The 13,535-nt window shown below is 40.2% G+C and overlaps 1 protein-coding gene across 5 annotated transcripts in view; it reads right to left on the reverse strand.

The window, feature by feature from the left end:
- The window catches only part of PTPN20 (protein tyrosine phosphatase non-receptor type 20), a 66,525-nt gene that overhangs the window by 12,380 nt on the left and 40,610 nt on the right, over positions 1–13,535 (reverse strand). For 3 of the 5 annotated variants that reach the window (XM_044942398.1, XM_044942397.1, XM_025284891.2), the window contains one exon: positions 3,393–3,727. In XM_044942398.1, the coding sequence (XP_044798333.1) occupies positions 3,393–3,727 (335 nt within the window). Of the gene's footprint in view, positions 1–3,392; positions 3,728–11,392; positions 11,484–13,535 lie in introns of all 5 variants that reach the window. The other 2 variants (XM_044942399.1, XM_025284892.2) reach the window with 1 other exon arrangement.

Here is a 13,535-nt window from a genome sequence, read left to right on the forward strand (position 1 = left end):
AAGTGGAGTTATGGACTCTCCCAGGGGTTGACAGATAAGATGCTTTGAGTTTACCCATCATTCTTTCAGAGGGTTCACCCCTTCCCCAGTGTGGAACCCTCATTTTACTCCAGTGGGCACGCTTGTGAAGAAATTCAGGGAGGATTTCTCACTCCTTCTCTACTTCTCCTTAATGCACCACTTTTTCCCCCAAGTTCCAAATAAAAATACCATTTTCTATGGTGTTAGAAAATAGAAAGACTCAAGTTTGAATCATTGGTACATGAAATTGGATGAGGCAAACGATGCTTAAAAATCGCGTGAAGGAACCACATTGAGGATAGGTCTCACTCCATCACGTATTTCAGGAATTAAACCTTTCCTACACTGTTGACCACTGAGAATCTGCACAAAGGTGGGCATCACTGCTTTCCTGACCCAGTACCACGAGGCAGGTTCTTCAAATGTCAGCCCCATGGTTTTGAGGTCTGGGAACATCAGCCCAAAGGCCACCAAGCTCCACAGGTGGACCTGAACATTTGAATCTTTTCAGACAGATCGTTCCTCTGGGCCTCCCACCTGACCTATATTCTCCAAGCATGCTGTCCTTCTCCTGCCACAGCACACATCACATGCCATCTAGAACTGGTGCCTTCCTTCCCCATTAGACTGTAAGTACTCTAAGAGTGGAGCCTGTGCCTGCTTTCTACCTCCAGCGTCTGACACAGTACTTGGTTCACATCGGGGAATCAAGTGTTAGGAGAGGGAGGCCTCAGGCAAATCCTCGGGTGCGCAGAGCGAACGCAGGGCCTCACACACAGCTAGCAAGCCCAACGTCAATGTCAAACACTGTTATTATTCTCGGCCTCCCTGGTCACACCACTGTGTACTCTGATCCTCAGACTCCTCAATTCTATCTTTCTATCTCTCTCCCGACTTTATCTTTTCAACATCTCCCTTCTCACTCAGACCCCCAGTTCAGTTCAGTCGCTCACTTTTGTCCGACTCTTTGCCACCCCATGGACTGCAGCATGCCAGGATTCCCTGTCCATCACCATCTCCCAGAGCTTGCTCAAACTCATGTCCGTCGAGTCAGTGATGCCATCCAACCATATCATCCTCTGTCGTCCCCTTCTCCTCCTGCCTTCAATCTTCCCCAGCATCAGGGTCTTTTGCAATGTCAGTTCTTTGCATCAAGTGGCCAAAGTATTGGAATTTCAGCTTCAGCATCAGTTCTTCCAGTGAATATTCAGGACTGAATTCCTTTAGGATTGACTGGTTTGATCTCCTCAGGCCCCCATGCTACAGTGAACTCTTGGAAGGCATCATCACTCCCCTAAATGCTTCTTCTACTTCCTTGCCTTGCCTCCATGGGTGCTGCACTCTGCAGTTCTCTCTAATCCAGGCCACCTATTCTCCTGTGCTCCAGGTACTACAGAGTCTAGAGATTAGTTGCATTCTCCTTGCTGCCCAACACAATTTCCAACTCATTATTTCTTCTCCTTGTACAAAAACTCCACTTCTTTTTAAGTTTCATACCTCCTAACTTCGTCTTCTCATCACTGTCACCTTACCACAGATTCTGACAGGGAAAATTTGGGATCTCAACAGCCAAACAGACATGCTAGCCTCACATTTTTACTTCTCTCTTACAGAGGAGGCCATTCATGTCTTCTAGTCCTCACAATGTGATTACTCCTTGGACTCACCATCACCTATAATGGCCAGTATCAAAAATCTTCCAGTTCTCAGATTCCAACATCATTTTCTGAGCAGAAACTCTTATGCTACTGCTTTACCTGTGCTTCACCTCCAACAATGTGACTAGATGGAATTCTGCCCTTGACGTCCTCTATTTCCTCCTAGCTGCTGATTCCATTCATTTCCCTAAGTTTAGACTTTATGACTGATTATCTAAATCATTCTCTTACCAAACTGTCAACTCCATTCATCCTTTGAATCTTGCACATATCCTGAGCAACATCTCTCCCTGAATCAGTCCCATAATCTCTGTTCAGGAATCCCATGGTTAGGAAAAAGAAAATCACATAGTTGCATATTTTATTGTTATTGCAAATTATGGGTTCCAACCTCAGCACCTTCAGCAACCTTTTCCTGATCATTGCCTGTGCTCCAACCAACTTCTTCGGTGATGATTCCAAATCTCATCACTCTTCAAGTTTCCAATTTAACTCCCACCCCTTCACTCCTATAGAACACATGTATTACCTACTTGCTAATCAAATCCACTTAGAGCAATGTAACATCACTTTCTCCTATAACTCATTCCTTTGCTATTTTCTGAGTCTGTTAGAGCAAGACATGAATTGCTCTATGGATTATTCTAGACCAATACTTCCCAATATTACTTTCTACAAGAATGCAAATGCTCTGTATCTGTGCTGCCCATATGGTAGTCACTAGTAATATGTGATTAAACATTAGAAGTATGGCTATTGCAAGTGAGGAACTAAATTTGGTATTTTATGTAAGTTTAAATAATTTAAATCTAAAACAGTCAAATGTGGCTATCACATTGGGCAGTATAATTTTTGAACACTCCTTATAAGTCACAAGTCATAAGTCATATAAAGTCTGCCAATTTTATCGGAAAAGCATCAAAGTCTTTGCTTTCTATCTAATTGCTAGTTGCCCTAAGTTGATCATATACCCTTCTTACTAAAATTCTTCAATGTCTCCTAATTATCTTCATAATAAAGTTTGTGTTCCTTAGCTGAAATCCAAAACATTTCATGTTCTGGCTTTCTCTACTTATTTTCTATAGCCTCATCTCATCTCTCATTTCTCCCTGGCATTTGAACTTTTACATTCCAGAAACTCTTAACTACCTACATCTCTCTATACATATGCCCCATGCTATTTTATACCTTCATCATCTACTTACTGTTTTCATTTTTCTCACTTGGGTAAATTCAGATGTCACCTCCTCTAGCAAATCGTCTGTCCAAACCAAAAGAGAGCCTCCTTTCTGCAGCCCGTACAGATCTCAGTATTACCATCCACTGAGCATAGTAACTGCAGGTACCAGTGAGCGCCCCGAACAATTGCAGCCACGCCCAGCCCAGCGATTATCAGCATGTCTCAAGGACTTCATCATATCTGTCCCTCTCAGCAGAGGTAGCCAAAGCACACCCCAGGATTAGGTAACTTCCAATACTCTTTCTCAACCGCCCCAACTCCCCTTTTCAATTATTTCGTCTCTTCAGTCCGAGTTTGGCTAGGCAGAAGAAGAAATGGCATTGTCTTAGTTTCTGGTAGCAGGGAGAAGTAAAAACAAGTTACTTTAAACAAGTGTCCCCAGCTATGGCCCACCTTACTCCTAACTTCCTCTGGGACATGTGTGCATATATAACGAAATATATATCTAATACTGATTTTATTTTTTAACTTACAGACTTCTTAACAACTTGAAACATTCGAATGATGAAATACCGAAGTATCTGGTAGTTCTCCAGGAAGATACGACAGTTCTTCAATTCCAAAGGTTTCTTCATAGAAATGGGCCAGTAATGGTGGCATTTGGTAACTCCACCTTCTTTCTCTTTGGTTATCATGGCAATAACATTAGAGTTATTTTCCCAAACCATTTGCCAAAAGTCATTCGTGGTAGTTGGCAGTGGCCCTTGGGTAGCAATATAGTAATAGTCTTCTCTAGAATTGGCTATTTTAATATAACTGGCATTGATGTAGTCCTTGTTTTCTCCAAGAGGAACACGTGTTGAATCATCTATTACACAAACAGAAACATATAGTAGATAAAGGAAAAGCAGGATATGCAATACACGCAGATTTCATGAAACCATTTCACAAAAGTAAATCTATTTATCTCTTTGACTAATAGAAAAGATGGCATAGAAATTTCTAGAAATATACAATTAGAGTAAGGTTTAGAAAAAAATCGGTTTCTACTAAAAAGAGAAGAATGCCATCAGTATCCAGACACCTTGAGAGATTTCTGTTACATATGGCACAAGTAGGAATCGGCCAAGGGAGGTATCTCCCGGCCTGTAACTAAACACAGCAGAGGAGGAGCCCCCTGAAGCAGCAAGTGAGTGAATGGCGTTCTCCCACAAATCCAGGGAACCGGAAAGCTCAGAGCAGCAGTGGCCAGAAAGGAACAAATGTTTTTGGGAAAAAAAAAAAAAAGACTGGGATAGTTTATACAAATTCTAGGATTATTAGAATTCTATCGACTCCCTGCACACAGAGTAGCCATCTTTCGTGTCCATTCTCAGCTTTTACTGGTGAAGCAGCATGCTCATCAAAGCAAAAGCATTGTGCCAAAAGGATGCTACAAAGGGGACTTGCTCAAAGTATGGACTATTATTAACAAATATGAGAGGGGAAAGCCAATTACGTGGCTCAGTGGCCTGGGAACTCTCTCTTCACCCTACATGGACATCTGGAGCTCTGCTCCCACGGGGAGAATAAAAAGAGGGTCTTTCCCTGCCATGCAGGGGTCTCACCAGTAGCTCCTCCCTAGTACTCAAGTCAGGAAGCCCGCTCATCTACCAAAAACACTGTGACAAGATCTCTAAACAGGGCTTACACCAGTTCTGACAGAACCTTTCTCAAATTCAAAAATAGCAAACATAAATCTCTCCTTGTAAATATGAAGAGACAAAACAATCACTAGATATGTAAAGATACCTAGTACTCCACAAAAGGATACCATTCTGAGAAATCACAGAAAATGCCTTCCTTTCTATAAGAGAAGAATACTTTAAAAACTCTTATTTGTATTTTAAATGAAATCTGAGCAAACATTTTATTATTTAAAGGATGATATACATATATATGTCTGTTTATTGACATAAATTTGTTACATTATTAAATTACAAAGGAGGTAAAAGAGCATTAAAGTGAGATCTTTCATCATATATATGTATATATACATATATATCATATATAAGAGCTTCTCTGGTAGCTCAGAAGTAAAGAATCTGCCTGCCAATGCAGGAGATGTGGGTTTGATTCCTGGGTGGGGAAGATTCCCTGCAGAAGGAAATGACAACCCACTCCAGTATTCTTGCCTGAAAAATCCCATGAATAGAGAAGACCGGCAGGCTGCTGGAAGTCTATGGGGGCACAAAGAGTCCGACATGGCTGAGCACAACACAGCACAGCATTTATCCAAATGCTAGTAGGGACTGTTTTATTATCTAAATTTTTACAGTGAATATGTACCATTTTGTAGTAGGAAGTAACTTTTTATTTTCAAAGGGGGAATTTAATAAGTAAAAATTAAACAATCTAAAGTAATAAAAGCTTGCTTTCAAATAAAAAACACAATTTATCAATTAAAAATCCCTAAAGTGAGAAGAAAACAGAAAAACAAATTAGTGATTTAGAAAACAGCTTAAGGAATTTTCCCAGAACCAAAAAAAAAAAAAAATAGATGAAAAGAAGGACAATAATTATTAAAATACTGAAGGATGCAGAACATACAAAGGGAATATATAAAAGGAAAGGATTTCAGAAACAAACTATAGAACACAAGCATACATCAGAGACCACACAGGTTTGGTTCCGGACAATAAAGGGACTATCGCAATAAGTAAGCCACATGAATTTTTTTGTCCCCTAGAGCATATAAAATTATGTTTACACTACACTGTAGTCTAGTAAATGTGCAATAATAACATTATGTTTATATAAAACGAAGTACGTATTTTAATTAAAAAAAATACCCTACTGCTAAAAAAAAAATGCTAACCATCATCTGAGCCTGCAGCAAGTTGTAATGTTTTTGCAATAGTAACGTCACAGATCACTGATAGTAGATCACTGTAACAGATACAATAATAATGACAAAGTTTGACACATTGCAGAAATTATCAAAACATGACACGGAGACATGAAGTGAAGAAATGCTGTTGGAAAAATGGTGTTCAACACAGAGTTGTCACAAACTTTCAATCTATAAAAAAAACACAGTATCTGCAAAGTACGATCAAGTGCCGCACTATAAGACCAGGGATGCTTGTACTCAGCAGGGAAGAAATAGCCCTGGCGGCCACAGGAGAAAGGTGGAGGTGGCGGTTTAGTCTCAGTTCCCCTCAAAAAGAGAATTTAGCGCAAACACGCAAGCCATGCATCACCTCATCTGAACTTCAAAACTGTCCTTTGAAGAGTCATATTATTATTCATGCCTTTCAGATAAGGAATATTTATTCAAAGCACCTAAGTCATTTGTTCCGTATTATGCAGCAATTCTTCTAGACTCCATAATCTACATATAATTCCATGATTTGCTGCCCTTCAAGGAAGACTCAAGTTTTCAGGTGGAAAGTCCTTACCAAATACCAGATGCCATTAATGAAGAGAGCCACTAAGACCTTGAGACCAGCAGAGCATAAGGTTACAGTGACAGGAAGCAAAAATTGTGTTAGTGGATCACTAGCAGTAACTAGCGGTATTGGAGAAGGAAGTGGCAGCCCACTCCAGTGTTCTTGCCTGGAGAATCCCAGGGACGGGGGAGCCTGGTGGGCTGCCGTCTACGGGGTCGCACAGAGTCAGACACGACTGAGGTGACTTAGCAGCAGCAGCGGTAACAGTGAGGCTTCCCTGGTGGCTCAGACGGTAAAGAATTTGCCTGCAATGCAGGAGACAGGGGTTCGATCCCTGAGGTGAGAGGATCCCCTGGAGAAGGGAATGGCTACCCATGCTACAGTCCATGGAATCACAAAGAGTCAGGCACAACTGAGCGAGTTTCACTTTCAGCTTTCACTTCAGAGGTGACAGTGACTGGGGCCACTCTCATCTCCATCCCTTGACTCCTGACTCCTGGCTGTGGCAGAAATAGCATCATGTATTGGACCCTAATTTGGAGCAAATATAACCTCTTGGCAAACACTGCTCCAGCCCTGTGAGGTACTGCCACCTAGCTGGCACTGTTACTGTGTCTACAAAAGGTCATTCCGTTGCTCTATCAAGCCAGCTCCCTCGGAATGAGGAGGAGTGTGTCAAAGCCAGTGAATTACATGATCATGGGCCCACTGTCACAAATAATTTGACTCTAAGTGAGTTCCTTGATCAGAAGCAAAGCTGTGTGGACTACCATGATGGTGGTAAGGCATTCTTCAGGTCCATTTGGTAGATTTGGTAGAAGTTTGTATGCAGGGAAGGCAAATCTATGTTGTGTCTATTTTAGAATGCAAAAAAGCATTGTTCCTTCCATGACAGAAGCAATTCAATGTAATCCACCTGTCATCAGGTAGCTAGGCGGCTGGTCACTCTTGGAAATGCTGTCATATTAGGGCCTCAGTGTCGGTCTCTGCTACTGGCAGATTGGGCACTCAGAAATGGCCATAGCAAGGTCAGCCTGGTGAGGAGAAGTCCATGTTGATGAGTCCATGCATAGCGTCTATTCCTGCCAGCAAGTCTACTTTATTCATTAATCCATTGGGTAATGACAGGAGTATTTGAGAAAGAGGCTGACTAGTATCCACAGAATAGGTCATCCTATCCACTTGATTGTTAAAACCTCTTCTTAAATCACCCTTCAATGAACGTTCACAAAAGACACCAATATATCATGTTTTTGCCCTTTCAGAGAGATCTATACACACTTATCTCTCCCAGATTTCCTTGTGATCAACTTCCCAGTTATGTTTCTTCTAAGTCTCTGACAATCCAGTCAAACAACTGACTACAGCCCATGAATTAATAAAGATTTGTACCTCTCACCATTTCTGCTTCCAAGCAAAATGAACAACCAAGTACACTGCTTAAAGTTCTACCAACTGAGAGGACTTCCCTTCACCCCTGCCTTTCAGGCATGTCCCAGAACAGCACTGTGGAGTACCTGCTAGCTACTTCTAGGTGCTGCCTGCATGGCACGCAGCCTGCATGGCACGCAGTGTCATCTGTTACCCGGGCCCAGTTCTCCTGTCCTTGGTCACCTGATCATGGGGAACCTGACACGAAGCCGCAGGTGCAGGCTGGGAAAGAGGTCATGCAGCAGAAGGGGGGGATTTTGGCCACTTCATGTAACTTATTTGTGCCGTCAGAGCTTTTAGGGGAATTATTTCAGTAGCTACTGTGAGTAGATGGGAGTAGAGGCAGTGAAGAAGACGGAGACTGGCCGAGAGAGAAAGCAGGCTCAATCTAGGCTAGCGGCAGTGGCAATCAAGAGATGCACGGGGACTCTTGCGGTACTAAGAAGGCAGAACTGAAAGGACTTTGTGACCACTTTGGATACTGCAGCTGACTCAGGTTCTCTGGCTTGAACAAATGAGTAGTTAAACTAAACAAGATACAGGATAAAGAAGAAGGTCATTTTGTAGGAAGAAAAATGGTAATTTAATTTGGGAAGAATTTTTTGACTTTGAAAGGAATGTGAGGCATAAAAATGAGATTTCCACCCTAAGAGTAAAATTGTGTTGCTTTGTTTCTGCTCTTTGGAAGGTCTGAGACAAATGAATCTGTAACTGGGTGGGGAAGAAACTAGCCCTAGAAAGCAAAGAGTAAGTCTTTGGCAACAATCAAAGGGAAGCCTCCTGTTGGAGGGTAGATTGGCAGCTTTATTGTTCAGGACAAAGGATAGAAATAGTGCCACTGTATTTGTGTGTCTAAACAAAATGATCAGGGAAGGTGGTAAGGGTTTAGGGTGGCAAAAGTGAAAGATGTCTCAGTAATAAACTTTCTGTTTTAGCTGCAACAATGCATAAGATGTTTTTTTTTTTAATTAATTTTATTTTATTTTTTAACTTTACAATATTGTATTGGTTTTGCCATATATCAAAATGAATCCGCCACAGGTATACATGTGTTCCCCATCCTGAACCTTCCTCCCTCCTCCCTCCCCGTACCATCCCTCTGGGTCGTCCCAGTGCACCAGTCCCAAGCATCCAGTATCGTGCATCAAACCTGGACTGGCAACTCGTTTCATATATGATATTATACATGTTTCAATGCCATTCTCCCAAATCATCCCACGCTCTCCCTCTCCCACAGAGTCCAAAAGAGTGTTCTATATCAGTGTCTACATCAGTGTCTCTTTTGCTGTCTCATATACAGGGTTATTGTTACCATCTTTCTAAATTCCATATATATGCATTAGTATACTGTATTGGTGTTTTTCTTTCTGGCTTACTTCACTCTGTATAATAGGCTCCAGTTTCATCCACCTCATTAGAACTGATTCAAATGTATTCTTTTTAATGGCTGAGTAATACTCCATTGTGTATATGTACCACTGCTTTCTTATCCATTCATCTGCTGATGGACATCTAGGTTGCTTCCATGTCCTGGGTATTATAAACAGTGCTGCGATGAACATTGGGGTACACGTGTCTCTTTCCCTTCTGGTTTCCTCAGTGTGTATGCCCAGCAGTGGGATTGCTGGATCATAAGGCAGTTCTATTTCCAGTTTTTTAAGGAATCTCCACACTGTTCTCCATAGTGGCTGTACTAGTTTGCATTCCCAGCAACAGTGTAAGAGGGTTCCCTTTTCTCCACACCCTCTCCAGCATTTATTGCTTGTAGACTTTTGGATTGCAGCCATTCTGACTGGCGTGAAGTGGTACCTCATAGTGGTTTTGATTTTCATTTCTCTGATAATGAGTGATGTTGAGCATCTTTTCATGTGTTTGTTAGCCATCTGTATGTCTTCTTTGGAGAAATGTCTATTTAGTTCTTTGGCCCATTTTTTGATTGGGTCATTTATTTTTCTGGAATTGAGCTGTAGGAGTTGCTTGTATATTTTTGAGATTAGTTGTTTGTCAGTCGCTTCATTTGCTATTATTTTCTCCCATTCTGAAGGCTGTCTTTTCACCTTGCTTATAATTTCCTTTGTTGTACAGAAGCTTTTAAGTTTAATTAGGTCCTATTTGTTTATTTTTGCTTTTATTTCCAACATTCTGGGAGGTGGGTCACAGAGGATCCTGCTGCGATGTATATTGGAGAGTGTTTTGCCTATGTTCTCCTCTAGGAGTTTTATAGTTTCTGGTCTTACGTTTAGATCTTTAATCCATTTTGAGTTTATTTTTGTGTATGGTGTTTGAAAGTGTTCTAGTTTCATTCTTTTACAAGTGGTTGACCACTTTTCCCAGCACCACTTGTTAAAGAGATTGTCTTTAATCCATTGTATATTCTTGCTTCCTTTGTCAAAGATAAGGTGTCCATATGTGTGTGGATTTATCTCTGGGCTTTCTATTTTGTTCCATTGATCTATATTTCTGTCTTTGTGCCAGTACCATACTGTCTTGAGGACTGTGGCTTTGTAGTAGAGCCTGAAGTCAGGCAGGTTGATTCCTACAGTTCTTGAAGGAACATACCTCAACATAATAAAAGCTATATATGACAAACCCACAGCAAACATTATCCTCAATGGTGAGAAATTGAAAGCATTTCCTCTAAAGTCAGGAACAAGACAAGGGTGCCCACTTTCACCATTACTATTCAACATAGTTTTGGAAGTTTTGGCCACAGCAATCAGAGCAGAAAAAGAAGTAAAAGGAATCCAAATTGGAAAAGAAGAAGTAAAATTCTCACTGTTTGCAGATGACATGATCCTCTACATAGAAAACCCTAAAGACTCCACCAGAAAATTACTAGAACTGATCAATGAATATAGTAAAGTTGCAGGATATAAAATCAACACACAGAAATCCCTTGCATTCCTATACACTAATAATGAGAAAATAGAAAGAGAAATTAAGGAAACATTCCTTTCACCATTGCAACGAAAAGAATAAAATACTTAGGAGGAATATATCTACCTAAAGAAACTAAAGACCTATATATAGAAAACTATAAAACACTGGTGAAAGAAATCAAAGAGGACACTAATAGATGGAGAAATATACCATGTTCATGGATTGGAAGAATCAATATAGTGAAAATGAGTATACTACCCAAAGCAATTTATAGATTCAATGCAATCCCTATCAAGCTACCAACAGCATTCTTCACAGAGCTAGAACAAATAATTTCATAATTTGTATGGAAATACAAAAAACCTTGAATAGCCATAAGATGTTTTAGAAGTAGTAATGCATAAGAACGGAGAAGGCAATGGCACCCCACTCCAGTACTTTTGCCTAGAAAATCCCATGGACGGAGGAGCCTGGTGGGCTGCCGTCTATGGGGTCGCAGAGTCAGACACGACTAAGCGATAGCAGCAGCAGCAGCAGCAATGCAAAAGAACAGAGTTGAAGGACTTGTGAAAAGAATCCTGTGACAGTGAGTAGATTTACCTGGGATAGAAGATTTGACCTTCTTCATGACCTAAGATAACCAAGAATATGCCCAGGTCACCCGGTGCTAGCTTCCAGAGTTCTTCATCATGGCCACAGGTCAAAACGGCTAATACCGAAAGCCATACAACCCACTTCTTACCTTTCATCAAGTGTAAATAGGAAAATAATTAAAACCATTGTTAGCTTACATGGAAGAATATCTCGATATCTGTTTTTGTCTCTGTTGTGTAGTTCATTCCCAGAGTGGAAAACAGCAGGCAGATTCTTAACTTCCAATGCCTTTAAAAGGTAAGAAATATATGTGATATATTTACTATGACAGAAAAAAAAAGGAGGAGAGAAAAAATATCTGTCTTTGTGTAGTGTTCATGATTCTCAAGTCCCTTTATGACATATCCTGATATTCAATGTGTTCTATGGTAAGTAAAGAAGTCAGAGCTCCACTGGAAAAGTCCTATATAAAATATCTCGGATTTGAGATGTGAATCAACAAGCTGCTTGATAAGGAAATGCTCAACTCTCTGGAGATACTTTTTCCCTTGAACTCCAAGATTTTTCCTTTTTCATTAAAAAAAAAAAAAAAAAAGCCAATACAGAAGAATTCTTCTTTTCAAAAACTTTATAACCAACTGTGAATTCAACATTAAATGAACATTTAGTATGAACTCATCACTGTCCCACATTCTGCAGTACAAAGATGACTCTGAAAATGGCTTTATACGTAAGAAGTTAACAGCAGCTAGAGAGGTGGCCACGTGATCAATGTAGAGACACACCAGCATAAATGACTAGACCGCACTCAAAGGCACAGAAAGGAAAGCTCCTAGAAAGAAAGCAGCACTTGAACTGAGCCTTCGAGGCTCAGAAGTTAGTAGCGTGGAAATGGGTGTGTGTGAAAGGAAAGAAGAGGTGAATGGGTATCACACCAGGTAGGGGAACAGTAATAAAGGCATGGACGTACACAGGTCCTCTTTAGAAAACAATCAGCAGTATGGCAGCAACAGCGCAGGACACAGGAACGCAGAACACAAAAGGGGAACTAAAACTAAGCAGGAACGCCTTGTTTCACACACACAGGAACGCAGAACACAAAAGGGGAACTAAAACTAAGCAGGAACGCCTTGTTTCACACACACAGGAACGCAGAACACAAAGGGGAACTAAAACTAAGCAGGAACGCCTTGTTTCACACACACAGGAACGCAGAACACAAAGGGGAACTAAAACTAAGCAGGAACGCCTTGTTTCACACACAAAGGGAGCTGGTACGTACCCAGCCCTACTCTAGTTGGACAGTTGCGGATAAAGCCTGAGGGTGCACACTTTTTAAAAACTCTTCAGCAGCTCTCGGGTAGCCAACTTGGCACTACCATAAGTTAATGTTGGCCACTACTGCAATGGAGAATGAGGATCCAGGTTTTAAGCTATAAGATAATATCAGGGTCGCATATAGATCTTGGTTAAAACCAAAATATTTACCACAAATTCCTGGGTGATTTCATATTCTGATACTTTTTTTTGTAAGTACTTTAAAATAATCCCTGATGGTTGACTGCTCCGGAGTATTGAATATTAATGGTCAAACCACAGCTAACTGAACTAGCTCCTTTTCAGAAACAATTTCCACACCTATTTTTACAGTTTAATCTTTCTACAAACCAATTCTAAAAGTAGTCTAGGAAAAAGCAACTGTAAAAAGAAGCAGAACAATTCTATAAAAGAAGAGTAATGAGGGAAGACGAGTCTTAATCGATGGTAAAATATAATACAAAGCTATGTTAATTTTAAAACTTTGGCACGTGAATAAACAAATCAATTTTAAAAATCACAAAAATAAAATATATATGGTGCTTCAGTTATGAAAAAGTAGCATTTCACATCACTGAAGAGAAGTTGGGACAAGAGGATCATTGGACAACTGACTAGCTATAGAGTGTTGGATCCCTACCAAATATCTTATAACAAATTAAATGCTAGCTGGATGAAAGATTTATGCATTGAAAAAAATCACAAAATATTAGAAAAAAAGCAAGAAATAATTGCTATGTTCCTAGAGTGAAAGGGGAATCCCTAAAGGATGCAGAAAACCCTGAAGCCCCCAAAAGAATGACATTCAACCATTAAAAATTAGCTATTTCTTCACAGTAAATGTATATGCATGTAACACGAAAAACAAAGTGGAAAATTTTACCATATATACAAAACACGTACAAAAAGGGTAATTTCTTCATTATATAAAGAGTTAATAACTGATAAGAAAAGGAATAAATAGAAAATTAGACAAACAACTGGAACTAGTTCACTGAAAACAAATATGAAAGGCTTAAAAGC

This window comes from Bubalus bubalis, chromosome 4, assembly GCF_019923935.1.
Source record: "Bubalus bubalis isolate 160015118507 breed Murrah chromosome 4, NDDB_SH_1, whole genome shotgun sequence".
Taxonomy (NCBI): Eukaryota; Metazoa; Chordata; class Mammalia; order Artiodactyla; family Bovidae; genus Bubalus; species Bubalus bubalis.